Source organism: Harpia harpyja, chromosome 10 (assembly GCF_026419915.1).
Source record: "Harpia harpyja isolate bHarHar1 chromosome 10, bHarHar1 primary haplotype, whole genome shotgun sequence".
In the NCBI taxonomy this organism is placed as follows: domain Eukaryota; kingdom Metazoa; phylum Chordata; class Aves; order Accipitriformes; family Accipitridae; genus Harpia; species Harpia harpyja.
Window position 1 is genome coordinate 41,463,162 of NC_068949.1, and position 13,582 is coordinate 41,476,743.

The 13,582-nt window shown below is 39.1% G+C and overlaps 1 protein-coding gene across 11 annotated transcripts in view; it reads left to right on the forward strand.

The window, feature by feature from the left end:
- The window catches only part of TACC2 (transforming acidic coiled-coil containing protein 2), a 155,498-nt gene that overhangs the window by 107,995 nt on the left and 33,921 nt on the right, over window positions 1-13,582 (forward strand). For 7 of the 11 annotated variants that reach the window (XM_052798555.1, XM_052798557.1, XM_052798561.1 and 4 more), the window contains 4 exons: window positions 2,974-4,294; window positions 7,665-7,700; window positions 9,170-9,230; window positions 10,277-10,484. In XM_052798555.1, the coding sequence (XP_052654515.1) occupies window positions 2,974-4,294; window positions 7,665-7,700; window positions 9,170-9,230; window positions 10,277-10,484 (1,626 nt within the window). The remainder of the gene's footprint in view (window positions 1-2,973; window positions 4,295-7,664; window positions 7,701-9,169; window positions 9,231-10,276; window positions 10,485-13,582) is intronic. The other 4 variants (XM_052798558.1, XM_052798562.1, XM_052798565.1 and 1 more) reach the window with 2 other exon arrangements.

Here is a 13,582-nt window from a genome sequence, read left to right on the forward strand (position 1 = left end):
CGTGGGTGACTGTCAGCGCCACTGAAAGGCATAAACCTTATTTAAAACCTTGTTCTGGCCTCTCTGTAGGGCAAGTCCTGCCTTAGTTTTCCTAGCTTGTATTGTAGTATGTTCCTTTGTGATCAAATTGCATTTTAGTAAAATACTGTAATTAGTAATACTGATTTGCTTAATTCTGCGGTGTAAAAGGAGAAATGGCACTGCTCTCTGGATATGCTGTTAATGTCAGGAAAGCGTGGTCTTCATATCTCTCTGTAGTAATAAAGCGTGCTGTTTTGCAATAGTGAGTACCTTTCATATCTTCTTATCCAGCGTTTCTGCTGTTACTAATACTGAGCCAGTTCTGTTGTAATGCCAGAAGAGTCTAACATCAGCATTTCACTTCTACCAAAAGCCATGTTTTCTGAGACAGTTTCACATACTGTTTCATAAAGAAACAATAAAAATAGTCATAGTAGCGAGTCGACCAACACTCTGCAGAAATCTGTACTCTTAAGTAAAGGGTTTGATTAGGAGGAGGTTGTGAAATAAGCAATTAAAGAAGATTAAAGCTCTGCACTATGTGGAGCACACCAAATTTGAACGCTGTTTTGCTTTGAGTAGCTGGAAAGCCTTGTACACTCTCTTTGCTGCTGTGATGCATCCCTAACCTCAGCTCTACCACGCCTGTCATTTACAGTCCAAGTCCTGCAGGGCATTGGGTTTCTTTTCTTTTCTTTTCTTTTTTTTTAAATGCATGTTTGTACTGACTTTGAACAAGGGGCCTCAATCCTGTTGAGGCCTTTGGCGCACACTGGAATGAAAACAACGCATAATTGCAGAAGATTTCTTGTTCAGATCCCCCTTTTATTTCGTGCTGACCTACATTTGTACTCTGCTGACATATTAGAGCTACGTGAGTGTTTATTGTAATGTATTCCCGTTAAGCGTCTTCCCTTCCCGTTTCAGAGTAAAATGTACAGATGAGTCTAATGCTGGAGTTTTATGGCACTCTTTGAGTCCCCCGAACAGAAGTCCCATCAGTGGCAGAAAGTGATGTGTGTGCAAAGTGAGCACCAGCTCAGCTGGCAAATCAAGTCTAATTAATGACCTCTCAGCCAGGCTGAAACCAAACCCAGCCCAGTGGAGATTAAGGAGAAAAATAAACTGTCCTGAAGTACTGCCATGTTATTACCATTCATTTAGCAGAAAAACACATTAAAATATTATTTTAATTGATGTAACTTAGTAAACTTCCACAGTCTTAAAAGAGAAACTGTGTAGCTGTCGTTCCTTTGACAATCTCTGGAAATACGTGGTACCACTCTAAGGTACTGCTTTGGGAAACGTGTCCAATTTCCTTAAATCCTTTCTGTCCTCTACATCCATAAATAATAATTCTTGTAATCTCTATGCAGACATATAATTTGCTCTGAAACAAAGGAAAAAATGTTTTTTTCTGTTCTTAATCCATTCATAACTTCTGACTAAAAGTAATTATTGATTGTCTGTGTTGCTTTTATGAATAATGTTAATGAATGTAGCTGGACAAAATGGGAATTATTTTGCAAAACATGTCAGGATTGGAATGAAAAAGACGTGTAGAAATTTCTCTGAAATCATTTAAAGATGAGCAAAGCATTAATTTTTGTTTGACTGTTTTTCTTTATAATTGCATAATTTAAAAAAATGACAACGTGAAGAATGCTGCGTTGCTTCAATAGGAAACACTGGGGCGTTTTGCTCCAGTACGTATCAGTGAGAGCTCAGAGCAGCTGGCTTACCCCAGCTTGAACTGTGAGCTGGAGAGAGATTTCCCAGGTCTCCGATACCCTGACTGGAACATGCATATGTAGGCAGAGGTGACTGTGTTACATTTGGATAGGTAGCAGCACAATGACAGCAGGAGCAAACCATATTCAGGATTTGTAAAACATTTTAGTAATCAACTTTAATGAGCTGGAAGGCAGCAAGAACCATCATCTTAATCCTTTCCGACCTATATATTTTCTATTTTTTTGATATGCACCGTATCTTTTTCTACTTTGTCCAATATAGTTGTTATGTCCCAAGTCAAGAGACTTCTATAAATCATTTTAGGATTCCATTCAATAAGCAAATCTTCAATTACAATGAGATGCTGCTCAGATGAACAGTTTTAGCATATAATTCTTTCTATAAAATTTTCTTTTCATCGATGAGTTAGAACTAGGAGAAATCTGTTTTAAATAATCTGTAGGGAGCTTCTAGTGGTCTTTTTTAAGGAAGATTTTCAATTGAGAATATTTGTATGGTTCTCTAATTGACTAATTTTTTTACTTTTACCATAATTTATTTCGTATGAAGTTCTTAGTGATTCATGTCGCATTATAAACTTGGAATTATGAGGTCAAAGTGGAGTGTATTGACTGCTTGGGGCAGATGGAGGAGCAGCATTGATGGGTTGTGGAAATGAAGCCATGTTCCTCTGGGAAAATTGGTAAAAATAGCACATGGGAAACAAAACTTAAGATCAACATGTAACTGCTGAAGCACCAGTCAGTTTACAGGGAATTTACTGCATAAGAGCTCCGACACAATTGTGTGAACTCTTTGTAATAGTAGAAAACGGGAGTAATAAAGTGCTTGATGTTCAGTTTTTTCTGGTATTTGGCATATTTAGCATGTTATGGTAATATCCATCTCTTTAACTAAGTCATAATTAGTTTAGAAGAGATGCTCTAGAGGCTATTGCAAATACATATTTTGTGTTTTCATGAAACTTGCCTTGAATCCTTTTCTGGGGAGAACAGAACTATTTTTTCCCTTAATCTAGTTCATATATTGGAAATGTCACTTTGGTTTGTATGTCCTTTAATCATTGCTTAGTCCATTTGTATGATTTTAACCCTTTACTCTTTTACTTGTAGTAATATTAGATTATAGTAAAACCTATTAAGCTCTAGTTTCAGAAATGTGTTTAAAAGTTACTGAGTTTTCTGTTTGTTCCCACAGGATTATGTTCAGAAGCTGTACCTGTAACTGATGTGTCACACAGTGAATCAGTTGAAGAAAGCCCTTTCCGCCCCCCTTCCCATTCTTTTTCCACCGTCTTCGATGAGGACAAGCCAATAGCCAGCAGTGGAACTTACAACTTGGACTTTGATAACATTGAGTTGGTTGATTCTCTCCATGCCTTAGGACCGAGCTCTCCAGAATCAAAGAATCGTGACCCCAAAGCAAATGTTCGAAGAAAATCTACTGATTCAGTCCCAGTTTCCAAATCTACATTGTCTCGTTCTCTTAGCTTGCAAGCTAGTGATTTTGATGGAGCATCTTATCTTGGCAACAGTGAGACATTAGCGCCTGCTGCAGATGTGTACGGTACTGGTTCAAGTAGTGCTTCTAGTACCCTTAAGAGAACAAAGAAATCCAGACCAGCTTCTTTAAAAAAGAAGCAGTCAGCAAAAAAATCTCTGGATGCACCACTGGTGAAGGAAACACCACAAGAACCTTCTGACCTTGGCCAAGCAGCTTGTGCCCCAGGTGAGGATAAAACAGTATCTGAAGCGAAGGCTGACTCAGTAAAGCCTGAATGTACTGAACCTTCTAAAATCTCTGCTGAGAAACAGGAGGCCCCACCTGTGCCTGAAGGATCCTACCCTTTGGATCCAGACAGTTTTGAAGGGATTAGTGCATTTAGCACCGGAGGCAGCAAAGTACAAAACTCTCCCCCTGCCAATAAGAAAACACTACCTCTTACAACGGCACCAGAGGCTGTGGAGGTGACTCCGCCTGACACTGGAGGACAAGAAGACCCTCCGGTCAAAGGCATTGCAGTGAGGCTGGAGTTTGATTATTCTGAAGAAAAAGGGGTGAGTGAAGACCAGCAGGAGAGTATTCCTCCTCCCAAAAAAGCAGGTAAAAAGCCTGGTGCTAAAATGCCACTACGGAGGCCAAAGACTAAAAAGTCAGTGGAAAAGCTTGACAATGCTCCAACCACACCGACCAAGTCACCCACTGATCCAAATGAAATCCCTATCACAAAAGGCTCTTACACTTTTGATATTGACAAGTGGGATGATCCCAATTTTAACCCGTTCTCATCTAGTACAAAAATGCAAGAGTCGCCCAAACTGGCTCAACAAACGTACAGTTTTGAGCCAGACATGTGTGAGGACTCTATTGACCCTTTCAAGTCTTCTTCTAAGATAGCCAGCTCGCCCTCAAAATCTCCCGCTTCCTTTGAGATACCAGCCAGTGCCAATGAAACAAACGGAGCTGAAGGAGACAGCTTGAATAAACCTGCAAAAAAGAAGAAGACGCCACTAAAAACGTAAGTTAAAGGGCACAGATGTTTCTAGATTAGAAGCAGCACATTCCTACACCTTAGCAGACTTACACCGGGTTTATATTTGAATAGAGAAAAGAAGATGATGCTGAGTGTTGGTAGCCACACAACTGGACTCAAGCTGGGGGTCTGTCCGTGCTCTCCTTCAACGTCTTTCCTTAGTAGCTTGATGTTTCCAGAGCGAAGGGGAGAACCAGATCAAGCCAGATTAGGCCACTGGTCTGGCAATTGGATTTTTGAAATCTTGGGACTCAGTGTATCTTTGAATCTGATTAAGTCCAAATTTTATCAGTTTTGTGCCAAACTTTTCTGTGACCTCACCTTGGGAATTTGATACTGCCTAAGATGATCAAAGTATTCACACCAGTAAAGACTATTTTATGAATCATAGTTTTTGAGAGTGGGATGTGAAATAGTAAGGCAATGACAAATCTGCTATTGCACACAGCAGGAAGATGGTTTTATCCAGTGACTTATGGAATTGAAAAGAAAGTAACCTGAAACAGAAGAGTGCACTATTGAAATATATTTTTTTAAATACAAGACTAAAAAATGTGAAAAATTTCCTTTCTGTGCAAGAACTTACAACTCTGCAGAAGGGTTTAAATCTCCTAGGCTGCTACACATTAGGGAAATATCCAGCTTTTATACACCATTGACAAATTGCAGGATAAATTTTCTAGCTTGTTGTATTTAGATATTTGGTTAAAAACCTCCATGGCTAGTTGCATTGATTCCATGGTTAACTTGCTGGTGTGCATGTTACCTTATCTGTTCAGAAATGGATATTTTGAGTTGGTAATCAGTAAGTTTATATCCCATTTATCTGAACTTGATATCCTGTTTGTATCTGTAAGAAAATACCTCAGTGCTTGTCCCTTTATGGTTTAAATGTTTCAGCTAGCTAACAAAAACGTGACTGAAAAATTTAAAAAGCCTGGCAATTTGAAGATAACATGGTTAATGTAAAACAGTACAAAAAATTACCTCCCTTATAGAGTGAGATGGAGATGATTCAGTTTTTTCTGAGCAGCCTGCTGCCCTCTAGGCTTCTAGTTCACATCCCTTGCCAGATTTGAGGAAGCTTGTGCCATTTTTTTCTTTTTAGGGCATTTCTGACTTATGGAAGGTATAGACCACTGTATAGTTGAATTGTTTTTTGAGGGAGGAGCCTGTTTTTTTCTGATGTTGCTTCTTTTTGAGTTATGCCTCAAATTTATTGCAAATTAAGAGGCATGCTAAGCTGGCACATTTTCCAAGCCTGCAGTCCAAACTGGTTTGGTCCAAACCAAGAAGACTTAAAAGTCTGACTACAAGAGAGGAACAATATGAATCTTACTGGGGAAGTGCAGAGGAAGAGAAGGGAATTTTAATATAGCCAGATCCTTAAATCTGATGTGTACAGCCAGCCAGAGTCTCCTTGTGTCTTCCATTAGCTGCAGTGGGGTTAACAGAGGTCCAGTATAAACCTCTTGGGTCCACCCGTCTGCTGTGAATATTAGAATGAATTCCCAAGGTGTTAATTTAGGGCAATGTGAGTTTACAAAGAGTTTGCTAAACCACTTTCGTCCTTGGGAAAATCTATCGCAGGAAGGCCCTGTCCTAGAGTTACAAAGTTCACTCCTGGTCTTTATCATTGTGGAAGAAGTGAAACTAGCCTAGAGCAGGGCTTACAGGTTCTTTGGTCAGGAGGTTTGCAGGAATTCCCAGCCCTTGCTTGCGACTGTTTTCACTGCGTTGTGTTATGTGTCTGCACTTGCAAGTGGTTTCTAACAAAGGTGACAATATGCTTATTAATACACAGTGCAGCCTGTAGCCATAATACTTTCTAGAAGAAAATTAGCCTAAGGCTTGTTGGGGGATGCCAGGGGAAGCAGTGGCTTTATTTTTCTCTGCCTGTCTCTGGTCTCTCTTCTCCATGGAAGGGGCACTCGGCATGGCTCCTCTGTGGGGTCCAGTGCAGGAGAACCCCTGGCCAGGCAGGGAGATGGGGTGTAGGACCCTCCTTGGCAATGCTCCCACGGTGGGACAGGAGAGAGAAGCCAGTGGAAAATGCTTCAGCTCCAAGAGGCAGAAAGGAGGGTGTTTGAATTAGGAAATGATACTGTAATATACCAGGGCTTCTCCAACCTAATTAATGGACAATTTTGCAAAGCCAGGAGTTTTTATTAGCATTATTGAGGGGTGCAGAAATAAAACTCTATGGACCAGTTTGAAAATTTGTTCCTCATATGGAAAGACAGCGATTTCTAGGTTAGACCTATGGGAGGTGAAGCAGCCAGGCAGGAGCTTAAGCCATTGCTAAGCTTGTGCTACTTTGAATCTGTGCCATATGTTAGGTCTTACCTGTGTTAAATCAATAAAAACAAACAGTTTTTATTGTTGAATGAAACCTGTAGCAGTCTAAGCGTTGACCTCCGTGTGAAAAGATAAGATTTTTAGAAGAGATGCCAGTTCGACGCAAATTACTCTCTGGTCATATACCTAAGTGCTGAGCCATTTTGAGATAGATCATATTGCTCAGATGATCCTGAGCAAAGAGCAGCTGATGCCTCTCGAGTGCCTGCTTATAGTGATGAGTAAAGATAGGTGGCTTGTGTAGACATTGCTGTCAAAACTGTTGGATGATTGGAGGCTGTGTTTAGAAATGCAAGGCGCTAGCTTTCAAGAGCATTCCACGTGAGAAGAGCCAGGCAGAAGCTGGCAAGCTTATAAGTAGATGAAAACTTTTCTTAGCCTTAATTGTTTAGCAAGGTTTGCTTCTGGTTTTGGGGCAATCAGCTTGTTCTGTCAGAACACAAAGTTAGATTTGAGTGACAGCCAAAATATGAGAGATTTAAAGAAATGTAATTTTCTTTCCTGACTTAGGTAAATGGTTTGAAATGGTCAAGTAGCTTCTTCTGTACTATTGTAACAAATCAGCAGATATGAAAAAACCTTGCATAACTGTGCTCTTTCCTTAACCTTAGCTGCTATTGAAGAACAGTTTTACATCCCATATAATAACAAATACTGTGTTTTGAAAAGAAAGCAGGTGGCTACCATCAGGGAAGGCAAGGATGGTTAGTATGTTGAAAGGAACTTAACTCGGAGGCATCAGCTTTGAAAAATGTGTTTTGTAAGATGAAAGCGTGTCAAAAGTATACTATTGAATTTGAAAACATTGAAGGACTTGATGAATTTTTTTTTCTCCCCATGTATTTCACAATAAAAACTAGGGGTTAAGATTATACAGGTAGAAAATATGCATGATCTGATTGCCTTAACACATTAACATTAACAGAGTATTTGTAGGTTTATCTTTTTTGTCAGTTCCTTCTGTCTGTCTCTCTTTTCTTTGTCTTATTTGTCTTAGGATGGTAGAAGATGTGATGTCTGTATGTTCTCTGTTGTAAGTAATTCTAAGCTAACAATTCAAGTTTCCTCTTTGATTTATGGGCTTTTTAATTTTACTTAATTTATTTTGCAGCATGATCAGTTATTCAGCATGAAGCTTTTATGTTAACTATTTCACTTCACTGGCACATATGAAAGCTATTTTAAGTAAGATGCCTGGCCGTGAATGAGTTTGAGGAATCTATTGCCTCATTATCTGTTTGCCTATCAAAGAAGATCCTCTTTTAAAAACTGTATGGATTTTGTATCTTTGAGTTAAAATACGAAAGTTGTATTTCTTCTGTTGTACAACAACATTGTACAATCAGTCTTTCGTAAATACTGCATAAAGTCTTTCTCCTTCTTAAAGGATAAGTTATCCTGATTACTTCTAGCATCATAACTAGATAATTAGTAGCATTGAACACACCAATATTCAGCTGTCCGATTTATTTTCCCCTCTAGATGTGGTATTGATTTACCCTCTACCAATTGAAACCCAGCATTATAATTTCTAATGTTGATCTTGCTATCATTGATCAGGGATGAGCTGGTGGGCAGTAATTTTTGCCACTGCATCTCAGTTCAAACATTAAGTCTTTATCAGTGAGTTTGCTGTGAATTTTTCTCCCTCTTCTAGTTAGTAATATGAATGTGTTTGAATAACTCTGGCAATATGCATCAAGGGAACAGGTGGATAATTGGTTTTTTCCTGGTTAGAAAATATTTTTAACCAATTGTGAACAAACATAAAGGCAACATTCATAATTATACACCAAGACATAATGTATGTTCTTCATTCCTTTTGCCTGATTGAAACCCATGGGATTTTGAAGGGCTTCAATGTCCATGCTCCCATTTTGCACTGTGAGCTGTCAGGGGAACTGGAAGCAGAATTGCCATATTTGTTGTTGTGCACAACAGACCCTCTTTAAAAGAAATACGTTTGTAACGATAGAGCTTTGTTCTGGCATCTTGGGGACAGCGTCTGCCTCAGCTGTTTTTATGTAGTGCATCCAAAGCATACCAATTTTTTTCTTAATTATTTGTGGGGTCATTGGAACTTACTGCCCAAGCTTATCACAGTTTTATTTCTCAGGTAAAGATGTGATTTAGACCTAATTTTGGAAACTGAAGCAGACAGAAGCTAAATGATTTGCTTAAGGCCACTGAGGATGTCTGTGGTGGAGCAGAGATTTGAATTCCAATCGAGCAGCAACTCTGTTCTGTAAATGTGTCAGTAGTTAGCATGAAAAATATGGCAATCCTGCTTGTCTCAGCTTTTGGGGAATCAAGGCCTGTTCCAAGTGCATGACCAGAATATGTACTTATGGCATGTTTCTCTGTGGTGCTGCTGCCTAATGGATGGGATTTTAAAGCAGAAGGGCTTACAGAGGTTGCATTGTCTGTGGCTGTCTCTTGCTAGGTGTGAAATTACTGGATTCTTTCTGGTATTACCATTAACTGTTTTAACTTTATTTTCAGTGATACATTTAGGGTGAAAAAATCACCAAAAAGATCCCCGCTATCTGATCCTCCTTCTCAGGTAAAGTACTGCCTTATTTTGATGTATGTAATTTGTGTTCTTGTAGGGGCAAAAAAGGAATATTTGATTTATTTAATTGTCAAATTGTACTTTTAATAATAGAAGAGGTTTTTGTAAAGAATATAAGCATATTGGTGTCCAGTTAGCACATTGGGCTATAATCATAAGGTATTAACCTTTTGGTCTCTAGAAGCATGTATACAGTGTTTATTAGATCTAATATTTGCTCTGGGAATTCCAGTTAGACCATTAGTAAATGTACTTCAGAAAGTCCTGTGTTGCAATGGAGTGACAATATGAATAAATATCTTCAATCAGTTGTCTGAAAAACTAGACGTAACTATCCTCCCTGGCATTTTTAGATTAGAAAGTAAGAAACTAAATGCATCAAATTGGTGGGCTGGAAGGGAAATAGAAATAAAACAAGTGGGCTGATCTACCAGGAACATGTGCTTGAATGGTTTTATTCCTTGTTGTAAACTGCCAGCAGGTGGTTTTCTTGGAAGAGAAGTTAACAAAAGCTGTTCTGCCTACAAAGGCCTAACTGCTTTGATGTGGCACAGCTCCTTCCATGCTGCTGTTTGTCTTTCTGTTATCCATCCCACCCTTTTATTTGTGCTGCTTGACAGTGTAGAAGTGAAGAAAGGGTTCGTGACCTCACAGACCTATGAACATTTGCTCCTATGAGGGAAGCCTAAAAAGTAGGTTTGGGTAGTCAAAGACTTCAGTCATGGGTGATGTGTGCCACTTATGTCAAGTGCCTAACGGGTGTAAGTGGCTCTGGGTTTTCTTTCTTCCTTGTTATCAAGGCAGCTTTGCAATGCAAGTGTTTCTCATCAAAGAGTTTAGTTGTACTGGGAAAACTTGCTGCTAGTAGAATTCTAAATGAAGTACTTTAATATTTTTCATTAAGTATTTTATACAGAGCTGCAGCAAAGAATACGGAATTAAAAAGATGAGTGTGGTCATGCAAAGGAATTCAGACAGTTAACTATTCACCATGTTAATGAAAGATAATAGAATTAATTGGCACTTGTTTTCTGCAGGATCCCACTCCACTGCCTACTCCAGAAACACCTCCCGTCATATCCACGGTGGTTCATGCAACAGATGAGGAGAAACTGGCATCTTCAGTGACCAGTCAGAAATGGACCTGCATGACTGTGGACCTGAACACGGATAAGCAGGATTACCCACAACCGTCTGATCTGTCTACATTTGTTAATGAGACTAAGTTCAGCTCTCCTACAGAGGGTATGCTTTATAAAGTACTGTCTGCATCCAGCTAATGTTGTGTTTATTGAGAAAGGGGTTTTGGTTTGTTCAAGGATGTTGGCATGTACTTTGCTGAATGCAAACTGTATTATTTGGGAACCCTAAAAAATGATGCTCTTTGGACCAGTCTGGGGAGCTTGGCAATTATGGGGAGCTGAATGTAAGACCCTAATAGTCCGACCTTGAGTTTTCAAGAAAGAGTAGAGAGGAAGCTTAACGGAAATTGAAAGAGGCGACTTCAGAGAAAGGCTTTTGCTTCCTTTGTATGATTAACTGTAGATATGCTCTGTTCTTCTGTGCGTGCTACCTGTTCTCTCTGTGCCTTCACGGGAGACGGGGGTCTGATACTGCTCTCGCTTAGTGCTCTTGGATCCAGAGTCACTGAACTCCTGATTTTGCCTGAGCCTGTTCCTCTATCCTGAATGGGAGAAGATCCCAGGTTAGAATTCTGTTCAAAGTTTGTGTATTGCATTAAGACCCTTAGCATGCTGTCTGTACTCCAGGTTCCTAGGATCCAGGTATCTTTATGCATAAAAATGTCCAGGATACCCCCTGTGTAAGATAGTTATCATTCACGTGCCAGATAACATTTCCTTCTAGATCAGCTTATTAAGATTTTTCCTATCGTACCTTCCTATAAGCAGTCGTGAGCTAAATCTGGAAGTTTCTGTTAAGAGAACTGTTATTCCAGGTCTGTGAAATGTGGAAGAGACAGAATTTAGAAAATCTGTGTGGCCTTCCTTGGGGTTACCAGAGGGAATACTGCTTTGCAACATCTGCTCCAAGGGCAGATTTTCAGCTTTGTGGGTGGGAAGAATGTATGAGTTTAACTTGGCTTAAACTTTTTCTTTTTGATCAGAATTTATTTTTTTTCCCCTAACCTTTCAACCCATGTCCCAATCTACCATTAAAGCTACTTTATGCCATTTTAGACTGGGTCTGAGGAGTTTTTGCTTAATTAAGAACTGCCAAGCTTTTAGGTCAAATGTGTTTGACATTAAAAGGCACAAATAATCACAGTGTTTTTTATGGCACTGCACATGTTCATATACATGTGCTTATATGTTTGCGTGGCCTGGGCTTTTTGGAAATCTGTTGAGTCTCCTGTACAGGTAAGTATTTCAGTCTGGATAAATCCGTTGGCTTTATTACAAAATTACAAATTTTAGACATCGGCTTCACTTCATTTGTATTAAAAAAAAATAACTTAAAGAAATACTTTTTAGAAAATAAGCCCCCCAAATCTGGGAAAATGGAAATTATATGGAAGGAAATGGAACAAAAGAATAGTGAGAGATACTCTAAGGCAATTGTTTTAGCTATCAAAGTGGGTAGAAGAAAGTGAGCAAAGCTCCTAATTAAATGCTAATTGTCTTGTCTCATGTGTGCTGCATGGTATAGTCGGAGTTTCAGATTACATGCTAATTATAATCAACAATGCTTCCGCTTTTCAGATCTCTTAAAAATAATAATTTTTTTCCCTTGACAGCCTTGCTCCTGCGGCGTTGAGAAATTTTTGAGTAATTCCAGGGCTCTTTCTCAGTGCGAATATTTTTATCCCTCCCAGATACTAGTATGAGTGTTATCCTGTAACCTAACATGGCTTTTGTACAGATAGAGCCCAACTACTGAGTCAGCCAATACATCCAGCTCTCATCTGTTGCATGTGCTGCTTATAACTGCTGCCATTTTCGTGTTGCACAGACCAGAAATAAGCAGTAATTATTAACAGAAAATTCTGATGTAATCTTGCAGCTATTTGTAGGAGGAGTTGGAGGACATCACTTAGTAAGTCTGTTGTATGTATTTATAAAAGATAAATATCTTACTTCATGGGATATCCTGGGCATTTGTAATTTTGAATGTATAGAGATAGCCGGAGCCTAAGATTTTGGAGGGGAGATGATGTCTTAGAGGAGATACCTAGGGGAGGAGATAGAGTCTAATTATGCTGGAAACTTCTGAGAACAATGAGATGAAACAAACTGCGTGTAGCGAGCCATGTTACTCCTTTCGTTTCTAGCTGAAGTATTTCCATCTGTGTCCTGCCTTTTTTAATTCAGTAAAGTTAAATACGTGTTGTCCCAAAAGTCAGTTTGGATTGCAATTGCAAAGCCGCTACCAGCCCTGCAGGCAGATGGAAGATCACTGCTGGCTGTGCCAGCAGAGGACAGTGCCGGTACGTCTCCTGCCCATGAGCATGCTTGTACGCTCACTCATGGATCGCTCTCTGGGGTCATAAAGCTGCCCCATGAACATTCCTGATGCACCTCATTGGGCTATGTGTAGATAAATGAAATACAGAAATGCAGTTACTAAACGCTGGGTGCTGTTGTCTGGTATTTCATGCTTTCTTCTGCAGTTTTGCATCTAGTAGGTGGTTTGGATCTCATCGTTTCAGTTTTATTTTTGCTTTCACTAGGAAGAAGGCTGTATCTGATACCAGGAGGCTGTCCATCTTGCCTGCCTCCCTATTACCATTAAAAACATACGGTGCTAGGAATTTAAACGCGAGGAGCCTGCTATAATAGCATTCTCTTCGCTTAGACGTTTTACTATTAATATCTCCCACATGTCAGGTACTGAGAGTTTGTGGCTGTTCCTCTTCAGTGGTTGTTTGACAAAATAATACATAGACTTGTGGAATTACGGTGCTTGTACTCTATGTTGCTTTTTATTATAAAAATATTTTGAGCGTTGTAAACTCCCATTGTACCCTTTGAAACTTTTTTTTTTTTACAAAACAGTAAGAGATTATCTTTAGGGTTCGTTTGTTTTTAAAGAACAGACGTTTTAATGATGGTTACCATCTTCCTGATATAAGCCCTACTTTTCAAAAACTGCCTAAATCTATAAGAATTTTAGCACATAGTTCTATCATAATGTAAATGCTAGTGTGCCATTCATTAGAACTTACCTATAACGGAAGTTAAATTATACAAGTGGTTTATTGAATTAACTCATGGAAACAGAGTAAAATACAGCATTAGGACAAATTAATTATGTTTTTAATTTTTAAATTAGGGTGTCATTGAACAAAGTCTTTGCCTTTTTTGGGTGCAGGAAGGAATCTTCTC